The following is a 23,681-nucleotide window of genomic DNA, read 5'->3' on the forward strand; positions in this document are numbered from 1 at the left end:
CACAGAGATGAGGAAGTGCTCTGATAAGGAGTTCCGCTGTACGGATGGGAGCTGCATTGCTGAGCATTGGTACTGTGACGGAGACACTGACTGCAAAGATGGAACTGATGAGGAGAATTGCCGTAAGTTATTGCTCTGTGTTAATATCTGTGTGTGTGTCTGTGTGTGTGTGTGTGCATGCTTGTGTGCACATGTTTACTGACATGTGGTTGTGATTGCTTGGGATCTCAGTACAATGTCGTATTCTTACTGACACTTACGTTACTCATTCAAAGGGCCCCCATTAATGTGAGTTTTGTCTGTTTTTTGCGAGTGGGAACGAGCGTCTTTGTAGCTGACTTCAGTGTGCTCGCAGGCCCACACCCCGACGGCCGCTGTTTTCAGTCAATATGTATAAAATGTCTGTGCAGGAACGCCAGGCTTTTATAAGCCACTTCAGCTTGAGGGCTGATTAAAGCCCATGTTTGTTCAGATAGTAAATGTATGTGCTCGAGAGCCAGATCCAGCCAATGCGGTGGTGCCTTGAGAGAGAAGGGACAGTGTGTGTGTGTGTGTGTGTGTGTGTGTGTGTGTGTGTGTGTGTGTGTGTGTGTGTGTGTGTGTGTGTGTGTGTGTGTGTGTGTGTGTGTGTGTGTGTGTGTGTGTGTGTGGGTCTGCAGAATGTCTGGCATGGCAGCTGTGTTCTCTGCGCTCTATAGGAGGCCAGATCTGTCATCACACATAACATCATCCACAAGCAGGCTCACAAACGACTTTTTCCATACATGCTTTTCTTTCTTTGTGTCTTGCCCTGTGCATCCATAGGGGGGGTATCTTTACCTGTGTGTGTGCGTGTGCGTGTGTGTGTGTGTGTACTTTTGGGCATTTGAGAACTCTGTTGATGAGGCCTGTGCCTGGTGAAGGCATTGTGCTCTGTGTGGTTTTCAGACCTAATTGCCAGAAACCGTAGGGACTCCATAACCCCCCCCAGCCCAATAAAGACTACATCTCTTTGATTGGTTTTAAATAGCTTGGCTCCAGTCAGCTGGCTGTAATCTAGAGTGGGCTCAAGATTCTGTGTGTGTGTGTCTGTGTGTGTCTGTGTGTGTCTGTGTGTGTGTGTGAGGGGTAAAAGAAAGAGAGAGAGAAAGTGTGTGTGTGTGTGTGTGCGCGAGTGTTTATGTCTGTGCACTAGTAACTGTGTGCATGCGTGTGTGAGAGCCTGTTGCTGCAGCCTACATCTGATGCTTATTTGAGCGCTGGCATCTGGCCTTCCACCATCCCCCCCTGCCCCCCCACCCCCTGCTCCTTGCACGGGGAGACGAGAGACCATCAGGGAGGACTCTGGAGGGCCCTCTGCTACGTATTTAAAATCAGAGGGACTGAGCTTATTTTTCTCCATGCTCCTTGTAATCAACCCCCCCCCCCAAATATGAGGTCTGTTTTTACAATACCCCAAACTACCCTTCTGGCACTGTCTGCTTCAGATGGCTTGTGAGACCATTTTCCTTCTCTGTGTAAACAGTTGAGCGGGTGTCAAGGTGTTGCCGAAGCACAGATGGGATGGGGTTGCCAGCCCTTGTTCCTGCACTGGGGAGGTGGTAGGAGGTGTGGAGGGGGAGGTGGGGGCGGCATCGCTCCTCCCTGGCTGCTGCTCGCCTCCTCCTCCCTTTTTTTGCACGCTGTTTAATCTGTTCCAAATGTAATCGAAGCGAACTGTCAGCTCGCGCCCCGGCCAAGCTTTTCAGAAGCACGAGGGAGGGAGGGGGTGGGGGAGGGGAGGGGGCTGGCAAAGAAAAGTCATCTTGAGAGGTATCACAGCTGCTGCCAAAATGAGCCTATCCAATTCAACTCTCCACCTCCCAATCCGCCACTATACCCACCACACCTCCCCATAACAGGTTTTTTTTTTTTATCCCCCTCTCCTCTTCCTCTCGCGTCACTGTCAAACCTGTAAACGGCTCTTTACAATCCCTCTCTTTATCTCTGGCCGCCATCAGCCGCAGCGTTATCTTGGCCGTCGCAGTCGAGCGCTCCTGCTCAGTCCAGTCGGTAGTCAGCGTGGGAGACATTAGGGCCAAATGGGTTACACTGCTCTCCAACTTCCCCACCTAACAAACCCTGTGTGTGTGTGTGTGTGTGTGTGTGTGTGTGTGTGTGTGTGTGAGACAAGTGATCTGGGGTAAATATCTCATAGGCTTCCTGGCCTCAGAACTATGAACAGCATAGTGTCCAAAAGCTGTGATTGATGGGGCCCCCTGCTCCCCACTGTCAGTCAGAGAGAGAGAGCAAGAAAAAGAGAGAGAGAGCAAGAAAAAGAAAGAGAGAGAGAGATGTGGGTTTTGGAGAGCCGCTCTGGTGCCTGGCCCCTGTGTAGCCGGAGGATCTCTGACGGCTGGAAAAGTCCTGGCTTCAAAGGGCTTAAGTGCAGGTGCATGCTTGAGGCAGGATTCTGTCTTTTGTAAAGTCTAACTGTGTGTGTGTGTGTGTGTGTGTGTGTGTGTGTGTGTGCATTTGTGAAAGAGGGGGGGACTCTTTTAGTGTGTGTGTGAATGTGTGTGTCTTTGTGTCTTTGTGCCAGGTCTCGCATTAGGGCGACTTTTGAACCTGCATAAAGGCTCCTAACACTCACTCAGCCCAATTCCAGTCTGACAGCTCCGGCTGAAAAGCAGGGGGAACGGGAGATAAGTGTACCATTTCAAAGCGGCTTGTCTCCAACGAATGCAAAGACATGAAAGAGGGAAAGAAAGAGAGCAAGAGAAGGCATCCCGTTTTCTTTCTGCGGGTGCAAGCTACTCAAACTCTCGTTCCCTCTCTCCATGGGGACACGTTATTCATCTGGATTTGAAATTCAACTCAGCAAATGGCTCGCTCTCTCGGAGGTAATCCGGGGGAATGAGGGGAGGCTTTTGCGTGCCTTCTGTAGAACCTTAGGGCAACATGTGCCACCCCAGCCGCCTCAAAAGTGATTTTTCCCAATACGTGCATCTCCTCGGGTACCATGCTCCGTCTCAAGGCCCCGCACTTCCAGAGCTCCAGCGTGTATTGACCTAGTTAATGAGTGTCTGTCTGTGTTGGCCGTGATGGATGGGGTTACGCGCTGTTGTTCTAACTCCAACCACAGGGTCAGTCCATCTCATATGGGAGATATTAGCGTCTCTTCTATCAGCTTTCACAATGGGATAGGTTTGTTTCTGACTTGAGAAATGCGTGTGGCTTTGGATGTTTTGTGTGTGTGTGTGTGTGTGTGTGTATGAGTATGTGTCTGGGTGTGTTTGTGGGTTTTTGTTGGTGTGTTGGTGTGTGTGTGTGTGTGTGTGTATGTGTCTGTGTCTGTGTCTGCGTGTGTTTTTGGGTCTTTTTTTTTTGTGTGTGTGTGGATGTATGTGTCTGCGTGTGTTTGTGGGTTTTTTTTTTGTGTGTGTGTGTATGTATGTGTCTGCGTGTGTTTGTGGGGTTTTGTGTGTGTGTGTGTACAGTATGTGTTGTAATACTATTTTCTCCCTCTGCAGCCTCTGATGTCACAACGCCCAGCTGCAGTAGCGAGGAGTTCCAATGCGCGTATGGCCGCTGCATCCTGGACATCTACCACTGCGATGGCGACGATGACTGTGGGGACTGGTCTGACGAGTCCGACTGCTGTAAGGGACCATCTCTCTCTCACACACACACACGCGCGCGCACACACACCCGCACACACACACACACACGTGTGCGTAAATCCCCTGAATGATGTCCGCACTGTTCCAGTCCTCAGGGTTTTGATATTTTTTTGTCTGTCTCCTAGAACTAACTTATTATGCAGCCAAATATATGTAACTCACAACATAAGCATACATTTTTAACCAGGAATTTCTCCATGCAAGCTTCACCATGCTTATTAATAGCTTGTGCTGTCCTGTCATAATAATCAGAATCACAATCAGTGGCCTATTCACAAAAACTCTGACACACATGCTTCTTATTCAGAAAAACAAAACAGTCAACTGGGATTTTGGGATGTTTTATTTGGAACACAGAGAGCACCATTCCTGTCATGTTTCTCTAAAATGACAATCATGCCTTCCAAACGAGAAGAGTGGAGGAGACTGGCAATTCTCTAAGCGCTTCTCTCTGGACTGCTGCTCAGCAGTTTCAGGGCCGTCGCATCTATCAACATCAGAGAAGTTTGTTGGCATGTTGGGTAATTGCAGGTTTATTTATTATAGGTAAGAGCTACTCCCAGTTAACCTGTGTGTGTGTGTGTGTGTGTGTGTGTGTGTGTGTGTGTGTGTGTGTGTGTGTGTGTGTGTGTGTGTGTGTGTGTGTGTGTGTGTGTGTGTGTGTGTGTGTGTGTGTGTGTGGGTGTGTGGGAGGGGGCATTGGCCTGGATCTCATTCCTCAGTGATTTGCTGCTATCTCCTCATATAGATGTTCAGCAGGTAGTTAATCATTGGCACCTGTGCTTACCGCTGCTCTCTATAGTGTTTCATCTCTGTTTCATCTCTCCCTGTTACATGCCAGCCATGCCTACACACACACACACACACACACACACTCACACACACACACACACAGTCACACACACAGAAAGAGACAGCGGACCATTTCTCATCTACCCACATAACCACGTGCACATGCACACAGACACACTCATTGTACAGCCAGTCAGGCCCTGAGTGCAAATAAACTCATGTCAGTTGGACCGTTGGGCCTTAACCACCTTAATCGCTTTGCCCTGTGAGTTGTTGACTGTGTGTGTGTGTGTGTGTGTGTGTGTGTGTGTGTGTGTGTGTGTGTGTGTGTGTGTGTGTGTGTGTGTGTGTGTGTGTGTGTGTGTGTGTGTGTGTGTGTGTGTGTGTGTGAGAGAGACCATCCTTACTCTAATCTATCCATGGTCTCTTTCCTGTATTCTCACACATGTAGAGACTCATAAGGACTTGCACTAGTTTGCACAACCTCTGTCTCTCTATCCATCTGCTCATCTGTCCACACACACACACACACACTGAGTTTGTGCTGTAGTTGTGGCATGTCGTCTGGTCTCGGCTGGTCTTTTCTCACTCTGCTGGGTGTTCTCGCTGGTCCGTGCCACATGGCAGTCACCCACGCTACCCCTCTTCCCAAGCTCCTTTTAGAAGGAGGAGGAGGAGGAAGGGTGAACTTCAAAAACAGAGACCTTGAAGGACTTCTATTTCTTTCCTTTTCTTCTTCTCCTCTTGGTTTGAATATATTAATTATATATTTTTTTTCAAAGGAGGTGTTTGAGTTTAATCTATGCGCTGTATTTTTATTTATATATTTTGAATCGTTCTTACAGTTATGCAAAAACGCACCTCCTCCTCTTGCTCTTTAATTGCCCCAGATCCCAACATGTTTAGCATTTTTTGGAAACTTGAACAAACATCAAAAAGGATAAAAGGTTGGTGGGTGGGGGTGGTTTATATGTGGACTGGTGCTGGGGGGGGGGGGGGTGGCAAGAAAGCTGGAGTGAAAAAAATCCCCCCACAATAAAAAGAAGAAACACTCCACAGTGAAGAAGCCATCATCAGAAGGAATTCCTTGGCTGTGTGACCACGGATCTGAAGACACCATGAAGGCCGCTTTGTTAGTGCAGAGAGGGAGAGGGAGAGAGGGGGAGAGAGTAAGAGGAAGGGAGAGAAAGAAAGAGATAGATAGGGAGAGGGAGGAGGGAGCTTGCTCTTGGCTCAGGCATACTGTACAGGAGATGAAACGGCTCGTTGTGTGTGGGCGTCTTTTTTTTTTTTTATCTCGTCTCGCTCTTTTTACCCCCTCCTCCTCCTCCTCCTCCTCCTCCTCCCTGTGTAAGGGGGAGAGCTGCTGCAAATGAGCTGGGTCACTCTGACAGACATGCCTTTCCACAACAGATCAGAGTGGGATTAAATGGCTCTCTCCCTCTCTTGCTCTGCCCCGTCCATCTCTGTCTTTTCTGTACCTGGACTGAAGAGCTACCTGGGGATTTGTGTTATCTTCCCATCAGGTCCCAGGCAAAGCCACAGCAAGCACAGAGACTTTTACTCCCTCTCAGCCTACCCTCTCTTCCTCTCCTCTCCTCTGCTCTCCTCTGCTCTCCCCTGGCTGGCTGCTCTGTCCTCGTCAGCCTGATAAGCACTTGCCTTGATGTGCTGGTACAAGCCAGTGTCTGTGAGAACAGATCTGTGCCAATGTCGTCCTCTCTCTTTGTCTTTCTCTCTCTCTCTTCCTCTCTCTCTTTCTCTTCCTCTCTCTTTCTCTCTTTCTTTAAACCTCTTACTCTCTCTCTGTCTTTCTCTGTCTTTTTCTCTTCCTCTTCCTCTCTCTTTCTCTTTCTCTAAACCTCTACTCTCTGTCTGTCTGTCTGTCTCTTTGTCGTTCATTCATTCTCTCTCTCTCTCTCTCTCTCTCTCTCTCTCTCTCTCTCTCGCTCTCTCTCGCTCGCTCGTATGGGAGCCATTCCCTAGAGAGGGAGCGCGCGCACACACACACACACACACACACACACACACACACACACACACACACACACACACAACACACACACACAGGGCTTATATAACTTACTTGCTGCATTAGCTCACATCACTGCGTAAGGAGACGGCAAGCTTACTTGACATGTTTATAGAACACAGTAGCCTATCGTCTTGCAAGTAATATGATTAAACATACAAAAGTCCCTATTCATGTGCGTGTGTGTGTGTGTGTGTGTGTGTGTGTGTTTTCCCCACAGCCTCCCACCAGCCGTGCCGCTCGGGGGAGTTTATGTGCAGCAGTGGCATGTGCATCAACGCAGGCTGGAGGTGTGATGGCGAGTATGACTGCGACGACCAGTCCGATGAGAAGAACTGCAGTGAGTGCCATACGTCTGTGTGAGAGAGGGAGAGAGGGAGGGAGAGAAAGAAAGAAAAAGACTGACTGAAGGAAAGACTGAATGAGGAATGAATGAGATTAAGTTAAAGTTCTTTTTTATGTGTGTGTGTGTGTGTGTGTGTGTGTGTTTGTCTGTTAATGGGGGGACATACATGTGTGTCAGAGAGATTGGCTGAAGGAGATAGGCTGGGGTAATGGATAAGTGTGCATGTGATGATCTGTGTGTGTGTGTTTGCTTGCTCTCTCTCATGAGCCCTGTGCCACCTCTCTACAGCCACGTCCATGTGCACGGCTGATCAGTTCCGCTGCGCATCGGGTCGCTGTGTGCGGTTGTCATGGCGATGTGACGGTGAAGACGACTGTGCCGATGGGAGCGATGAAGACGGCTGTGAAAAGACTGGTGAGGACCAGACCACACACACACACACACACACACACACAGCATCAGGTGTGAGCCTGCCGCAAGGCCTAGACAATGCTCCCTCATGTGCAAGAAGGACAGCTTCTGAATACACACACACACACACACACACACACACACACACACACACACACACACACACTCATAATAACTCAATTGCTTCTCACACACATACACACACATTCAGAATAACTCAGCCGCATCTCACACACACATTCCCTTTGAGTTGTGAGCCTCCAATGCTTGCCCAATGCTCCCTCATGTGCAAGCAACACTTTTACACACACATACAGAGACAAACAGACACACACACACACACAAAGACAAACAGACACAGAAACACACACACACACAAACACACACACACACAGAATAACTTGACACTCTTTCACACACACACACACACATCTTGTGTACACACAAGCCTTATGCACATAAGCTCTGAATATCTCACTCAAGAGTCTTCATAGATATCTGTGTCCATGACAACAGTGCTTGCTGAGCACGCTGGAGGCTTAGAGTGGCGAGGCACATGACCGCACTACCGCACTAGCGCCGATAAACACCAGCAGGACGTACAGTCAGAACAGACCAAAAATAAAACCAATCAGGACAGCAACCAGTTTCTCCTGGACACTGGTTATCAAGCCATCCTGTGTGCTGTTATGGTTCTGAACAAGCTTGGCTGTTGCGTCCCTTTTTGCAGAGACCCCACCCTGTGCTCCTGACCAGTTCATGTGTGGGAATGGCCGCTGCATCGGACAGAGGAAGGTGTGCAACGAGGCCAACGACTGCGGAGATAACACCGATGAACACCCGCACCAAGACTGCCGTACGTTTGCACACGTGCACACACATATGCGTTGACACACAGATCTTCTCACACACACATCCACACACACACACACAATCACAAACACACACACACTGTACACTCTTCCTCCCTGTCTCTAGATGACACATTCACACTCCCCGCCAACCACAGCATTGCAGTGAACACTTTCACACACCTCCACTCAATTCCCAGCATGTCCTGTTGAATCACTTAGTGTGTGTGTGTGTGTGTGTGTGTGTGTGTGTGTGTGTGTGTGTGTGTCCAGGCCCCAGGTCCAGTGAAGGGAACTGTAATCTGAACAACGGCGGCTGCTCTCAGAAGTGCCAGATGGCGAGGGGACAGGTTGTGTGCACTTGCCACACCGGCTACCGGCTCACCGACGACATCAAGTCATGCGAAGGTGAGAGACGCGGCGACAGAGCAGAAGGAAGCAGTTGACGCTTGAGCGCCCCTCCTTCAGTACCAAAATCACCACTACCAGACCAGTGGTGGAGCACTGCCTTTGAAGGAATGCTCTGCAGAGCAAAGACATGCACTAGGCTGGACGTGTCATGGTTTCTCATTGATTAGAAATGATTAAACAGAATAGATCGATCATTTAGTCTAACACCTGCTCTTGCTTGGGATTACTGCATCATGCGGGGGAAGTGAGAGCGGCTGTGTTGAGGTCGGGAGCGTTCAGACATTCCTGCGGCGTTTCGCTCAGGTTGTCGAAACACCGAGCGCTCGCCCTTTCATCTCCCGACACGTTGGCAGGGCTGCAGCCAGCTCCGTAAACGGTTACAGACACCAAACACAGGCCGTCTCGCTCCGCACGGTCCAGGGCCAAGTGCCCCTCGGATAACCCTCCGCATCAAAGAGCATCTCTGCGCCGGCCCCTCCGGCCAAAACACGCCTGGTTGTCATGGCAAACGTTGCCGACACAGACAGTCGGTACACACCCTGCCTCGCTCGCAGGACTCTGAAGACGAATGTTCTACTACACAGGATAGTGTCTCTGTCTTTTCTTCTCCCTTTTTTCCTCCTCCACCCCCGTCTTCAAAGTGTGTTGTCTTTTCCGGGAGCCTGTCACCCATTTGTTTTGGGTGACATCTCTGGTTTCAGACAGCTGAGCGGCAGCCAGGATAAACACAGGCAGGCGGGCAGGCAGGCAGGCAGGGGGGCAGGCAGGGGGGCAGGGGGGGCAGGGGTAGCCTAGAAATCTAGACGCGCCCCTAGCGGCAGCAAATTACATTTGCTGCCAGGGCTAGTCTAGCAACTCTCCGTTGACTTGTGAGCTCTAGAAATCGAAACTAAATCTGGCATTGAAATCGTGTATAGAGTCGTTTGTTGGGCTTAACATAATGATTGATGGCAGAGTTGCAACGGTTTGGCTTGAATTCTCTGCTACTTGAAAACAAATATCCTATTGCGTCCTATTGCGTGCAGAGGGAATTTGAAAGACAACTGATTATCCCGACCCTCGGACTGAGCACTGTGAACGGTGAGTGCCCAGATCCTACATTATAATGTGGGTCTGGCTCGCCAGGCTAGGGCAGGGGGGCAGGAGGACAGGCAGGCAGGCAGGCAGACTGCTGCTGCTGGGTTGGGCTGTGTTGCTGCCCTGAGCTCCTGTGCTCGCCTGTTCACTCTGGGCCACGGAGGGGCTGAGTCCCTCCAGAGGGTGTCACAGGAATGTCCCTGACCTTACTATTGAGGAATGCTGCCAGACACACACACACCCACACACACCCCGACACACACGCACACACCCCAACACTGTTTTTGTCTAGCTCTTTCTCACACACACACACACACACACACACACACACACACACACACACACACACACACACAAACACACGCACACACACATACACACACACACACAGTTACATAGCTCTTGTGTAGTGGTGGTGAGTGAAAATGTGGTATGTCTAGTCCAATCAGTAGTATGTCAGGGAACAGTTAAGTAGCTCAGATCTGCTGTTTTGACTAACGTTGTTAATGCTGTGTATTTATTTTTCTTGATATCCCCCCCTCCCTCCTCCCCCTGTCTTGTTTGTGGTCACTCTCTGTAGATGTGGACGAGTGTGCAGAGGAAGGCTACTGCAGCCAAGGCTGCACTAACACCGAGGGCGGCTTCCAGTGCTGGTGCGTCCAGGGCTACGAGCTGAGGCCGGACAAGCGCAGCTGCAAAGCGCTGGGTGAGTGAACACATCGGCCTGACTGACCCCCCCCCACCGTCTCGCACTTTCCACAGTTACCTTAGCAGCCCCCGAGTGTTTGAAAACACGCTTGATGTCTGAGCACAACTGTATCCCCCCCCCCCACTGTGGAGCCTCGGTGGGGGTTTGTGCGGAGGTTGAGGTCAGGTTATAGTGGGAGGGTCAAGCTGACGGGTGTCTGTTACGGATTAAATCGTAAGGTTCACATGGGCTGTGCTGTCAGTATATCACTACGGAAAGCCGTGTGTAGCATATTAATGTCCGACCCCTGGTCAGCCTCCTGCCATGTTTTGTTTCACCTGTGGGTCATCCGAATGGCGGCACCAGTGTTTTATTTTGGCTGCTTGTCTTTGAGATGTTTGGAGTTAGCTTTCGGTTTTGGCCCTCAAATAACCCTCAACCCCTTTCCTTACCCCCCCCCCCCCTTCACCAACCTCCCCGATCTCCTCCAGGTCCGGAGCCAGTTCTGCTGTTTGCCAATCGCATCGACATCCGTCAGGTTCTGCCTCACCGCTCGGAGTACACGCTGCTCCTGAACAACCTGGAGAACGCCATCGCGCTGGACTTCCACCACAACAAGGAGCTGGTCTTCTGGTCCGACGTCACCCTGGACCGCATCATGAAGGCCAACCTGAACGGCAGCAACGTGGAGGAGGTGGTGTCTACCGGCCTGGAGAGTCCAGGTACCCTACCACTGTGGTCAATCTGACAACATGCCTGTTGAAGCATGGCTCATATCCCTCCTTGTTCCATACAGCGCTACATGTAAAAGCAAACAAACCAGCATGATGAGGTCTCTAGAGGATGTCCGGCATTCAGAACATTTCCTTAGATATATATTTTTTATGTCTTCAGCAGTTCAATAAGAGGAAATGAGAGACAGTATTTTTAGCTGGAATGATATCATCTAAAGAGCTGTAACTGGAATCCCTCTTTGCTTTAGGTGGTCTGGCCATCGACTGGATTCATGATAAACTGTACTGGACGGACTCGGGGACGTCACGCATCGAGGTGGCCAATCTGGACGGAACCCACCGGAAGGTGCTCCTGTGGCAGAGCATGGAGAAGCCTCGGGCTATTGCCCTTCATCCCATCGAGGGGTGAGAGCCATGAGCCACTTTGACCCTTCTGTTGTCCACCACACTCGTGGGACTTTTATCATACTATTGGTACTGTGCCGTGTATATGTCCCCATATATTTCTCTAACTTTGTATTGGGCTGTGGAGTACTGTATGTGTCTCTAGTGTGTACATCTCTGTGTGTCTATATGTGTGGAGGTTGTGTCTCTATGTGTGTGTACATCTCTGTGTTTCTATATGTGTGGAGTATGTGTCTCTCTGTGTGTGTACATCTCTATATGTGGAGTATTTGTCTCTATGTGTTTGTACATCTCCATGTGTGGATGGCTTTTTTATCGTAATTTATTCCGGTCATTCCTGCTCTGAACTCTCCCACCCCCAGGAAGATCTACTGGACAGACTGGGGAAACACGCCGCGCATAGAGTACGCCAACATGGACGGCTCGAATCGCAAAATCATCGCCGATACTCACCTATTCTGGCCCAATGGACTGACCATCGACTACGCCAGTCGCCGCATCTACTGGGTGGACGCCAAGCACCACGTCATCGAACGGGCTGATCTGGACGGACAGAACCGGAAGGCGGTCATTAGCCAAGGTACACATAATGACCGGGAGGGCCGAACACTATGCTCTTAATTCAGGCTTAGCCATTCAGCCATTTCATCTAAAGTGGCCTAAAGCATAGTCAATTAGGACCGGTGGCCTCTTGCGTTATGCTGCCAAGTGATATGTAAATGACTGCCTCCATTCCCATGCCCAATGCAATGCGTATTCTGGTCGAGTTGCTTTTTAGGTACAACTCTCATTCCCAACACTTTGTCCTTTTAGTCCAAGCTCCTCACAGGCCCAGTCGCTCTGGCACCGCAGCAGAGCGCCTCTGGTTACCTGCGTTAGACAAAACCCAGGCTTCTGAAAAAGTCCCATCCAAATAAAGTCGGAGGAGAGGAAATTAAATTTGTGTCAGCCAGAGAGGACTGCTTGTGCCAGGCTTTCCTTTGTGCTGCCTCAGTGAGCGAGAAAAGGGGGGAGAGAGAAAGAGACCGAGAGTGAGAGGGTGTGTGTGTGTGTGTGTGTGTGTGTGGAGCTGCTGCCATACTGGGGAGGCCCCCTAACCCAGCTGAACGTTGTGCCGCATGGTGCCGCTGGGCTCTCGTAAAAAAAGGGGAAAAAAAGCCTGAACACTCGCGAAGTCCCCGTAAATCTCATCGCTCAAGTCCAGGCAGGCATGGTGATGGCAGGCCTGGCTGTGAGGTGGAGGGAGTTTGCGTCGGACCCTGTGGATTCTCCGAGGACCGCCGTCGAGCCGCCCAAATCTATTAGCTTATTGGAGCCCGGGGATTCTGGGAAACCCGATACGGGATGAAAGCTTTTTCACTGGGGTTTGTTTATGGGCAGAGTGCAAGCCATGCACCACCAGAGCAGCATTCCAGCATGGCATTCCGCCCCAGCATTCCGCCCCAGCGGCGAGAGAATTCCTGCTCGGCAGACACAAATGAAACAGGCGAGACGCGGGAGAGGCGCTGGAAAACCACTGGAGAGTGCCGGAGAGGCCGGAGAGGCCATTCCATTTCATCCGTTTCTTCCGCCCCGGCTAGAATCAGGAATCTCCTGAGGTGCAAAACACTGACCCTGCTGTCCTGCACCAGAAACTCAGACCGACCACTAAGGCTACCAGGCAACGAGAGAGAGAGAGAGAAACAGAGAGGGAGATAGAAAGTAAGAAAGAGAAGGAAAGACAGAAAAGGAGGGTAGTAAAAGATGAAAAGGAGAGTGGCTGGATGGATTGCTTGCGGAGTGGGAGAAGCGTCTAGAAGGAAGAGGCATGGAGAGGTCCTTTAAGATGGACACTGACAAGTGGATGTGGCAATAATGGCCTTTCATAATGTGGGCTCTAAAGATAAGAGGGTCTAATTGTGTTGACCTCTCTTTGTCAGGCCTCACTGTTTACTCAAACAACAGGGGGAACAAACAGTGTGTGTGTGTGTGTGTGTGTGTGTGTGTGTGTGTGTGGCTGAGCTGTCACCTTTGACAAAGGTTTAGAGGGCTTTTGTCTGTGGGAGGGAGGGGTAGATGGGGTGGATGGGTGGGACTGGGGCAAGAGACCTGGGCACCTGAGGGCTGTGGAGGGGAGGGGGGGGGTGATGGGGGTAGGGGTGGGAGGGGGGGTGATGGGGGTAGGGGTGATGGGGGTAGGGGTGGGAGGGGGTTAGGCGGAAGCAGGGCAGGAGACAGAGACCCCCATGTGTCATGCAGCTGCTGGCCCAGCTGTCAGGAGGGTAGGGTGGCGGAGGGGTGAGAGGAGACACCAGCATCACACACACACACACACACACACACACACACACACACACAATACAACAAAGCACAAGAGAATAAAAACACACAATGGATGGGTGATGTGTTGATTGATAAGATGCCACCATACTGTAGATAATATCTCATTTACAGTGAAAAAGAGTTCATTACTCCTGTGGAATTTAGTTGTCTGATTTAACAAGGATGCCTGCAGTTAAATATGATGCAGTCAAGAAAAGCCAACAATCCGCGTTCCCCAAGCCCAACAACACTACAGACAGTGAAACTAAAAACGGAGAGAGGCTATTGGACCCCTCTGCTGCCCACAGCCAACTCACAGAGGAAAACACGGGGTGGGAAAGCCAATTGTGCATTGCAACTCAATGCCACCCGACCACAGTCTCTCTGCCTAAGCACAATTGCGCTCCGACAAACACATTCTCCCCTCGGTCACCACTGCTTATTCAGCAGCTCGGGGATGTGGGCCAGCCGACTCAAAACCCTTGACAAGACCTAATAAATGGAACGATGTAGCAAGTTGCGAGTCTGGAAGTCTTCCACAGACACCTCTCTTCCCAGAAACAGTCCCAATAACATTAGCAATTAATCCTCTGAGCTGCTTTCAATAGCAGAAAACAAGGCTAATCAGAAGCAGTCTAATTCATAAAGTGCCTATTAATTTAGAATGTGGGTGAGGCACCAACACCAGCCAAGCCAGACTGCGTGGAAAACTGCGTTTGAGATATAATGCCAAATTGTGTGGTGCTATTTTTTTTCCTAAGTCACACAACAAACTGTTGTTGTTGTTTTTTCCCCTTCTCTCACTCCCCCGTTCTTGATGTTCTTTCTTGTTTTCTTTTCACGTTGCCGCGACATTCTAGGCCTCCCTCATCCGTTTGCCATCACAGTGTTTGAGGACAGCCTCTACTGGACCGACTGGCACACCAAGAGCATCAACAGCGCCAACAAGTTCACCGGGAAGGGCCAGGAAATCATCCGCAACAAGCTGCACTTCCCCATGGACATCCACACGCTGCACCCACAGAGACAGCCAGCAGGTCTGACTCACACACACACGCACACACACACGCTTCTCTGCTTTTGCTCCACATGCCCAAGCAGAAGTTGTTTTGAGCTGGTCTGGACGATCCCAGCATGCGTTTGCTATGGTTGTGGAGACAGACGGCAGTGCAGATGTATCTCCCGTGGTGTTCTGTGTTTTGATTTCTTCTCTGGTCATCTCCAGGTGGGCAAAATCGCTGTGGAAACAGCAATGGAGGTTGCAGTCACCTGTGTCTCCCTAGCAACAAGACTATCACCTGTGCCTGTCCCACAGGCTTCAAGAAGGTGGACAACTACAACTGTGCCCTGAGTGAGTTTTAAGATCATTTCAGTGCTCTTTGTTCTTTGCCCAATTTTTCCTTAGGATTAATAGCATATACATTTTATCTTTCTATACATGTATATATAGTGTAATAGGAATCATGTAGAGATAAAAAACAATGTTGCTATCTTCCACATTTAAGTGCATTAAGTGTGTTTAAAAATGTTTTGAAACATATGTTTGTACTATGACTTTGTAAGGATAGAATGCTGACTTGTAAAACTACATTCTAATTCTAGTTGAACCTGCATAGCAGAGGAATGTTTACTATTACAGAAGCTGGAGTTGTACTGTGTTGTGTCTGTGTTGCTGTGATGAATGACCCTATTGTTAGAAGACTGACAAGAGACCTTTGGTCTTTGATCAGGTCTTGACAAGTTCCTGCTTTTTGCCCGAAGGACGGACATCCGTCGGATCAGCTTTGACACCGAGGACATGTCTGATGTTGTCATTAAACTGGCAGATGTCCGCAACGCCGTGGCGCTGGACTGGGACTCCAGCGACGGGCACATCTACTGGACAGACGTCACCACAGACTCAATCAACCGAGCACTGTGGGACGGATCCAAGCAGGAGGTCAGTGCACGACACTAGCGCAAGGCAGCAGTGGCTACCGTTAAATATCTTTCCTGTCATCTCCATTAACACACCAACATTCATGTTCGTCTAGACTGGTCATTTAGCGGCCTCGTATGACAACAAACCAAATTTGTAAAATATCGCCACCTATTGTCAAAATTGGTGTAGTGCAGTATGTGTTGTACTGTGTCATGTGTTTGTATATCGGTTCTTATGTAATGTGATTAACGATGTTGAAAAGGCTAATACATTTTGATGAATTTTAACTCAGGTTGTGGTTGACACCAGCCTCGAGAGCCCTGCCGGTCTGGCCATTGATTGGGTGACTCATAAACTGTACTGGACTGACGCAGGTAGGGGCCTTGTCTGTGTCTGAGTAATAAATAGCTGACAAATAGAAAGTAATGGCTTGTTGTTCTCTGGGTATTACTGTTCTGTGGGAGTAATTGGGCTCTACTCTGCTCTTCTGCGGGTCTCAGGCACAGACAGGATCGAGGTCTCCAACGCAGACGGCAGCATGCGCACCGTGCTAATCTGGGAGAATCTGGATCGCCCCAGGGACATCGTTGTGGATCCCATAGGAGGGTGAGTGAGGGCGATGGGGAGGGAGGAATGTGAAGCTCTCCCTGACGTGTGTGTCTCTGAGCGCACGCTGGGGGGAAAGAGTAATTAGCTATGGTTTTCGAAGCTCACCAAGTTAGTTAGAGAAAGTTTAGTCACCAAGTTAGTCAACCAGTCTGAGGGGGGGGAAATCTTTATGCTGCATTAGGTTTTTAGCTTAGAGAGAAGGCTGTCTTGTGCAAGCATTCATTTAAAAGATTTGGCTCATGTTTTGGACTAACAGCCCATGTAATGACTTCATAATGTTTACCCAGGTTGATGTACTGGACTGATTGGGGATCCAACCCGAAAATCGAGCGAGCTGGAATGGACGCGTCCAATCGCATCGTCATCATTGCCTCCAATCTGACGTGGCCCAACGGCCTGGCCATCGACTACCAAACCGAGAGACTGTACTGGGCCGATGCCGGCATGAAGACCATAGAGTATGGCAACTTCGACGGCTCTGACAGACAGGTACAAACACTCTTCAGACGACTGTGTTTCGGCATAGTTCCTTCTTTAGTATGCACTATTTACTAAAACATCTAAATGTGTAATTTCCTCATACCAACTTTCTCAAAACCATTACAGATATTAATCAGCACCCAGCTCCCACACCCCTTTGGCTTGACTCTCCACGAGGACAAGTTATACTGGACGGACTGGCATTCCAAGAGCATCCAGAGTGCCAACAAGCTCACGGGTCTGGAACGCACCACACTGGTGGAGAACCTTGAGAACCTCATGGACATCCACATGTTCCACCGCCATCGTTCATCAGGTGGGGAACGTTGTAGAATCCGATTGAATTCAAACACATGGTGTCTTCGAGGTTGATTTGGAGGAGATCGGAATGATAGAAGTATATTGTTTCTGTCATTGGACAGCACTCTATAATTGTCTTAGCTGTAATCAATACTGCAGTATTTTATGCAGCATTCACTTATCATCTGAGATCCTACTGACTATGGATTTGTGGTCCATGTTGAATTGATTTCCTGCCTCTAAGTGGGAAGGGCTGTCACTGTAGGCAAGGAAAAGTCCTCTTCAGGGAAGTAATGAAAAGCACAGCAGTCGTTACACACTCACAGCACTTGAGTTTGAGTAGCCAAGGGCTGCAAGATTGAGTTTGCGTAGGAAGTAATGTTTATGTGAATGTGTATGTGTATACATATTTGCACTGCTTGTGTGTGTGTGTGTGTGTGTGTGTGTGCGTGTGCAGGCTTACTTATATGTAACAGATAAACAGTTTGGCATGCGTGAGCATATTTCCTTTTCTAAGTGACCTCATCACCTCCTGGCTATGTCATGACAAGGAGCTGGACTAATCTACCCCTCTGTGGTATCCAGTGTTGGGCCTTTTCACTCAGGGGATTAGGGTTAGGGTAAACTGATCCCAGGCCAGGCCTGTGAGATGGTGGTAGAAAACACCTACGGGCTCATACCAGCCTGATCTCTGTGATGTATGGGGTCCCTCTCCGGCCCTGGGGGCCCGCTGGTCGAGAGTTGTTGTGACATTTGGCTGCCTCAGTCGCTCACTGCCCTCCCCACAACCCCTCTCCGCAGATGGAGAACTAGTTCCATGTAAGGGAGGTTTGACGGGTTGACCCATAGTACTATGCAGGGGCACTTATGCCACGCTTATGAACACAGACCCAAAATACACTTTTAAGAGCTGCCTGTGCTACTGTGGTGTGCTGTGTATAGTCCATCAGCTGCAGGATCTCTGTCCTGTTTGTTTTGTATGTGCTGTTTGTTTGTTTGTTTATTGACCAATCTCTCCTATTTGTCCACGTCTCTCCTCTGTGGTGTAGTGCGGACCCCGTGCTCTGTGAATAATGGAGGCTGTAGTCACCTCTGCCTCCTGGCTCCCCCTCCTAAAGGCTCCAGTTGTGCCTGTCCCACTGGCATCAACCTCCAGGTGGATGGCAAGACCTGTGCACACGGTAAGTGCTCAAAAACGACATGTCCGTAATCCCATGAGAAATCCTAGCTGATTGGTTTAACATATGATTTTCCAGAATGACACTGAATCACTGACTGATAATAGGATGCACACACCTCTGCCATCGTGCAAATATGTTCCATTGACCTTTGACCTGGCTGCCAGCTGTGTTTTGAACTCTAGAGAGTAACACAGGAGTATTTTCCATAGCCTACCTTATTGCCTTCGCTGAAAGAACACGGCAGGCTCTTTGAAATCCAACCCCCATGCATTCTCCCTGGATCTCTGAGGGTTAAGTAGTGATCCTGGGCACCCCTTTGATGCCTGCAATTCTTCCACCAGTGGACCAGTCCTCAGCTGTCTGTGGCTTGTATAATGCACTGTGACATTATGAATGTGCATTTGTTGCTTAATCCTTTTTTTTTTTCAGTTCAAACAAGGTGATAAAGTGTATCTTGGTCACCTTGCTTCATTGTCCTCCAGGACATTTGGCGTGCTTTATCAAGCACAGTTGCTCTGGACATTCCACCTTAAGCAAAACTATTGGAAATATCTGCTGTTGATGTGAGCCTTCCCTTTTGTCCTTGCAGGAATGAGCAGCTTCCTTATCTTTGCCCGACGCACCGATATCCGTATGGTCTCTCTGGACATCCCCTACTTTGCCGATGTGGTCCTGGCTGTCAACGGCTCCATGAAGAACACCATTGCAATTGGGGTGGACCCTAAAGAGGGTAGGTGACCCAGATTCAAGCAGTCTGACATGCTCAGATTTTGTTTTGTTTTAGAGACCGATTAAAGTCAAATGTCCTTTGTTCCAGGTAAAGTGTATTGGTCAGACAGCACACTGAAGAAAATCAGCAGAGCCAACATCAACGGGACAGCCCACGAGGACATCATTGCAACTGGTGAGAGAGAAAGGCCCCCTGATGAAAAGCTTGTCTGCTATAATTATGTCCCCCGCTGTTATAATTTAAAGCAAGTCGATTATAATGGCATTTGTCTGAAAGCAATTTTGAAAAATTAGATTATTTTACAGACACACAGGGAAGGGGGATAATGAGGGAATGTCGTTGTGCACTCTTAATCTAAACAAATGACTAGCGTCTTTGTCATTTACTCCCGCAAAGTTGAATAAAACAAACATAATCATGATGAATGCACTGAGTCTGACAAGAGTGTCCACCTCAGGGCTCATGACGACGGATGGGCTGGCTGTGGACTCCCTGGGCCGCAAGATTTATTGGACAGACACCGGCACCAATCGCATCGAAGTGGCTAATCTGGACGGCTCCATGCGTAAAGTCCTGGTGTGGCAGAACCTGGATAGTCCTCGTGCTATCGCTCTCTACCACGAGATGGGGTGAGTTCCTTACTTCCACCCTCCAGCAGCATCAGCAGCGTCAGATTCTCATATAGATTCAGAGATGCTGATGTTTCCCTCACTAGGTCCTTTACTACGTCTTCATTCTTCTAAACTCCATGTACGACTGTAACTGACCAACTGAGTGGGATTCGTCTCTTCTCCACTTCTTCAGGTACATGTACTGGACTGACTGGGGGGAGCACGCTAAGCTGGAGAGGTCTGGGATGGACGGCTCTGACCGAGTGGTTCTCATCAGTAACAACCTGGGATGGCCTAACGGACTGGCCATAGACAAGGCCGGCTCTCAGCTCCTATGGGCCGACGCCCACACTGAGGTAAGACGCCCAACAGGAGGCAGTTTGTGCTGAAAACAAACGAGGGGGGATGACGTGCCCCTCACACACTGACGTCTGGAAAACCCCAGCAGCACACCGAGGGTTCCAGCAGAAATGGAGCCTGTTCCAAAACTCCTGACAGACATACTGATAATGAGAAACAGAAAGACCTTTTTCAACCTTCCAAGAAAGAATACCACGCATAGAAGGAGTTAGGGAGAAAAAGATGGGATTCCAACTGCAGATAATGTTGTGTCAGTGATTCAGATGGATCTGTTTTTTTTTTTCTTCTTCTCAGCGCATTGAGGTGGCCGACCTCAACGGCCTCAACCGTCGCATCCTGGTCTCGCCGGTCCAGCATCCGTACGGGCTGACCCTCCTCGGCCCGCATATCTACTGGACCGACTGGCAGAGCCGCAGCATCCAGAGAGCGGACAAGACCACTGGCACCAACACCATCACTGTCAGGTCCAACCTGCCCGGACTCATGGACATCCAGGCTGTGGACCGTGAGAGGCCTCTAGGTGAGTGATCGCTGCCAATAGGAATTAGGATTGTGATTCGTCTTTTACATAACGTGTTGAAATGGTGTTTTGGCCTGATTTTTGGGTTCTATTTTAGTCTCAGTGTGAACTGTCAGAAGAAGAGTGTGTGAGTGTGAGATATATTCAGGATGGCTGATGGCAATTTTTCATAAAACAAAAACAGTTTGGTGAATGCAGACCCTCACTCCTATCTTGGCAGGTTAAAGAAAGTGAGAAACATTCCAGCATCCAGATCCTTATCTGGATTATCAAGTAGGAGGATCGAGAAAATCTGAAGTCAATCAGACCAGTAGTTTCTGAGCTGTGAGCCAATTCACACAGGGTCAGAGCGACAGATAGAGCAGCGGACAGACCCGATTGCAAGAAATATTATTATGTTTGAACACTGAAAAGACTATTTGGTCTTTCAGGTAAAATGTACTGTACATCTTAGAATTTCTATTTGCTCAAATGGGCAGTGATGTTGCAGAGATGGTCTGCAATGTCTAGAGATGGCCTGACTTGTTTGTCGACTGTAGTGCAACACTGCCATCTAGGGGCTTAAATGTGTTCTCATTTTTAACGGCTTTTCCTCGAACTGCAGTCCCTGCTCTTGTGAGACCGCTTGGCCAGTGCTGTGGAATTCTGTCTCGTAATTTTACTGAAACATAAAAAATGACCACAGAAGCAATCTGAGGACAGTGTTCAGTCCTCCTTCCCATTTCCTTCTGCAGGAACTCTAATGTCCCTCGTGAGTTTGACCTCTCGCAGTGGGACCTCCTCTTAAACACTCCCGTTTTACAAACCACAACTGGACTTTGTCTCCCGGCAAACCCTCAACACTGAGCCATACACGCACAACATTTTAGAGCCATGTCTCTCTGAGCACATGCCCTTGTCTTCTTAATGTGCTTTAGGGCATTTTCACGGGTCATGTCCCCGGGATTGGGCTCGTTCTGACAGTCCCCCCCACCCCCCAAGCCCTATCGAGCTGGTCATCTTCAAGGCAGTTGAACGTAACGTGATTGCGGGAACAAATTGGTTCCCTTTGGACGCAGGCCCGTCAGCATTCCTTGTTAGCAATAAGTCACATGCTGGGGGAGAGGGGAGGGTAAGGGGGATGGCATATTATTGTCATTGTGGTCTTACACAGGACACGCTGTGTTTCAAATTAGACCTTTTTTTTTTCCTCTCGCTCTTTTTACTCGAGACTCAGCCGTGCCAAGAGAAGAGGGCTGTATAATCAGAAGAGTAGAGGCAGATTGTCTGGAAACAATTTTTATGTCTCTGTTTCCCACACCAGAATTGAATCATTTTCTCTCTGTTGCTCTTGCTTGCTCTCTCTCTCCCTCTCTCTCATCTGCTAAATCCATTGACATAAACATCTCGGAGAACAATGTGCCTCTGTGTCTTGAGTCACCATGACCCAGAAGTTATAAGTTCATGTGGCTACACATGGATGTTTGGACACTATTCTATATTGTTGAGTGTCATTGCTATAATACAGGAACCACTTACTCTTTGCCCAATTTAAAGGGAATTTACAGTGTGGTTGAATGTGTGGTTTCTATGGAAGGAAGGATATTACAGCTTAAATAATTACTCTGTAACATGTGTTATTTTAGTTTTTGGGAGATTTTAGCATACAGTATTTCATTATTACAACATGATTGATTACTGTGTCAGGGACTCCCAGTCTGCACTCGTACTGATGTGATTTAACGTCCCGTCCATAGGCTTCAATAAGTGTAGTCGGAGGAATGGGGGCTGCTCTCATCTCTGCTTGCCTCGGCCCAACGGCACCTCCTGCGCCTGCCCCACCGGCATCCTGCTCAAGCCAGACGGCCGTTCGTGTGACAACAGCCCGGAGACCTACCTGCTGTTCTCCAACCGCGTCAGCGTGCGGCGCATCTCCCTGGACACGAGTGACCACACGGACGTGCACGTGCCTGTGCCCGAGCTGCACAACGTCATATCCCTGGACTACGACAGCGTCGATGGCAAACTTTACTACACCGACGTCTCGCTGGACGTCATCAGGTAAGGCTTGACCACACATACTGCACACCCACGCGCATGCTCTCAGTGAGGATACTGCCTTTCCATGAATGAATATAACATCACAATTTAGCTGGAGATTAGCACAACATGTAGCAATCTCATGTATACCGTATAGCAACTGAAGCACTAGTGACTGAACGTGTGTGTGTATCTCTGTAGCTTCACATTGCTGTGCTTTATGCGTCTCTGCAGGCGGTCCAATTTGGACGGAACTGGTATGGAGACGGTGATTAGCCAGGGGCTGAAGACGACAGACGGTCTGGCTGTGGACTGGGTGGCCCGCAACATGTACTGGACAGACACTGGCCGCAACACGATTGAGGTGGCCCGTCTGGATGGCACCGCGAGGAAGGTTCTGATCAACAACAGCTTGGATGAGCCCAGGGCAATCGCGGTGTTCCCCAGCAAAGGGTGAGGAGACTGATGCAGAGACACTCATGTCTGTTTCACATTGTGTTGACGTGACCGTAGCAGAAATCTCATGCCGATTCCTTTGTGCTATTTGCCAGGTATTTGTTCTGGACTGACTGGGGACACATTGCAAAGATAGAGCGGGCATACCTGGACGGATCAGACCGAAAAGTCCTCATCAACACTGACCTGGGCTGGCCAAATGGCCTGACACTAGATTACGACACACGCAGGTAATTAAAATGATCAAGAATGAGTGCAACAGTGCAGAATGAAATAATTTACAGTTTCATAATTGCAGTCTATGTCGTCTTCTCGTTCAGAATGTAAGAGAATTCATCTGTAGCTCACAGAAAATTAGTCTGAGGGATATTTAACTAAGAATAAGTGCTATTTAATATGGTAATGAAACTTTAGTAAATGTTAATCTGTCCAGTCCTGTTAAATTTAAGTAGCCGTTAATCTGTCCTGTTAATCTGTCAATATTTGAAAGCAATTGCACATGGAGGAAGCATGCAAAGTGTTCCCTATACTCCCTGTGTTTCAAGTGTTCCCTATACTCCCTGTGTCTCAAGTGTTCCCTATACTCCCTGAGGAAGCATGCCAAGTGTTCCCTATACTCCCAGAGGAAGCATGCCAAGTGTTCCCTATACTCCCTGTGTCTGCAGGATCTTCTGGGTGGACGCTCACCTGGATAGGATCGAGAGCTCTGACCTGAATGGAAATCTCCGGCAGATCCTGGTCACCCCTGTGTCCCACCCCTTCGCTCTCACACAGGTACCTATCCAGGGGTCACTTCACTGTCCCC

General features: G+C 49.2%; 1 protein-coding gene across 2 annotated transcripts in view; it reads left to right on the forward strand.

Moving 5' to 3' along the window:
* Positions 1-23,681, forward strand: part of lrp4 (low density lipoprotein receptor-related protein 4) — an 88,064-nt gene that overhangs the window by 59,560 nt on the left and 4,823 nt on the right. For both annotated transcript variants that reach the window (XM_076287005.1, XM_076287006.1), the window contains exons 5-31: positions 6-122; positions 3,492-3,620; positions 6,686-6,805; positions 7,100-7,225; positions 7,953-8,078; positions 8,347-8,481; positions 10,142-10,267; positions 10,741-10,971; positions 11,232-11,388; positions 11,751-11,968; positions 14,550-14,726; positions 14,915-15,040; positions 15,420-15,628; positions 15,903-15,984; positions 16,111-16,216; positions 16,507-16,708; positions 16,826-17,015; positions 18,049-18,180; positions 18,770-18,910; positions 18,998-19,084; positions 19,368-19,539; positions 19,715-19,877; positions 20,176-20,401; positions 22,138-22,441; positions 22,655-22,873; positions 22,972-23,106; positions 23,542-23,650. In XM_076287005.1, coding sequence (XP_076143120.1) covers positions 6-122; positions 3,492-3,620; positions 6,686-6,805; positions 7,100-7,225; positions 7,953-8,078; positions 8,347-8,481; positions 10,142-10,267; positions 10,741-10,971; positions 11,232-11,388; positions 11,751-11,968; positions 14,550-14,726; positions 14,915-15,040; positions 15,420-15,628; positions 15,903-15,984; positions 16,111-16,216; positions 16,507-16,708; positions 16,826-17,015; positions 18,049-18,180; positions 18,770-18,910; positions 18,998-19,084; positions 19,368-19,539; positions 19,715-19,877; positions 20,176-20,401; positions 22,138-22,441; positions 22,655-22,873; positions 22,972-23,106; positions 23,542-23,650 — 4,265 coding nt within the window. The remainder of the gene's footprint in view (positions 1-5; positions 123-3,491; positions 3,621-6,685; positions 6,806-7,099; positions 7,226-7,952; positions 8,079-8,346; positions 8,482-10,141; positions 10,268-10,740; positions 10,972-11,231; positions 11,389-11,750; positions 11,969-14,549; positions 14,727-14,914; positions 15,041-15,419; positions 15,629-15,902; positions 15,985-16,110; positions 16,217-16,506; positions 16,709-16,825; positions 17,016-18,048; positions 18,181-18,769; positions 18,911-18,997; positions 19,085-19,367; positions 19,540-19,714; positions 19,878-20,175; positions 20,402-22,137; positions 22,442-22,654; positions 22,874-22,971; positions 23,107-23,541; positions 23,651-23,681) is intronic.

Source organism: Alosa pseudoharengus, unplaced genomic scaffold (assembly GCF_046254945.1).
Source record: "Alosa pseudoharengus isolate Yale_2024_CS ecotype anadromous, Long Island Sound unplaced genomic scaffold, YU_APseudo_1.1 YU_APseudo_1.1_scf_16, whole genome shotgun sequence".
Lineage (NCBI taxonomy): Eukaryota > Metazoa > Chordata > Actinopteri > Clupeiformes > Clupeidae > Alosa > Alosa pseudoharengus.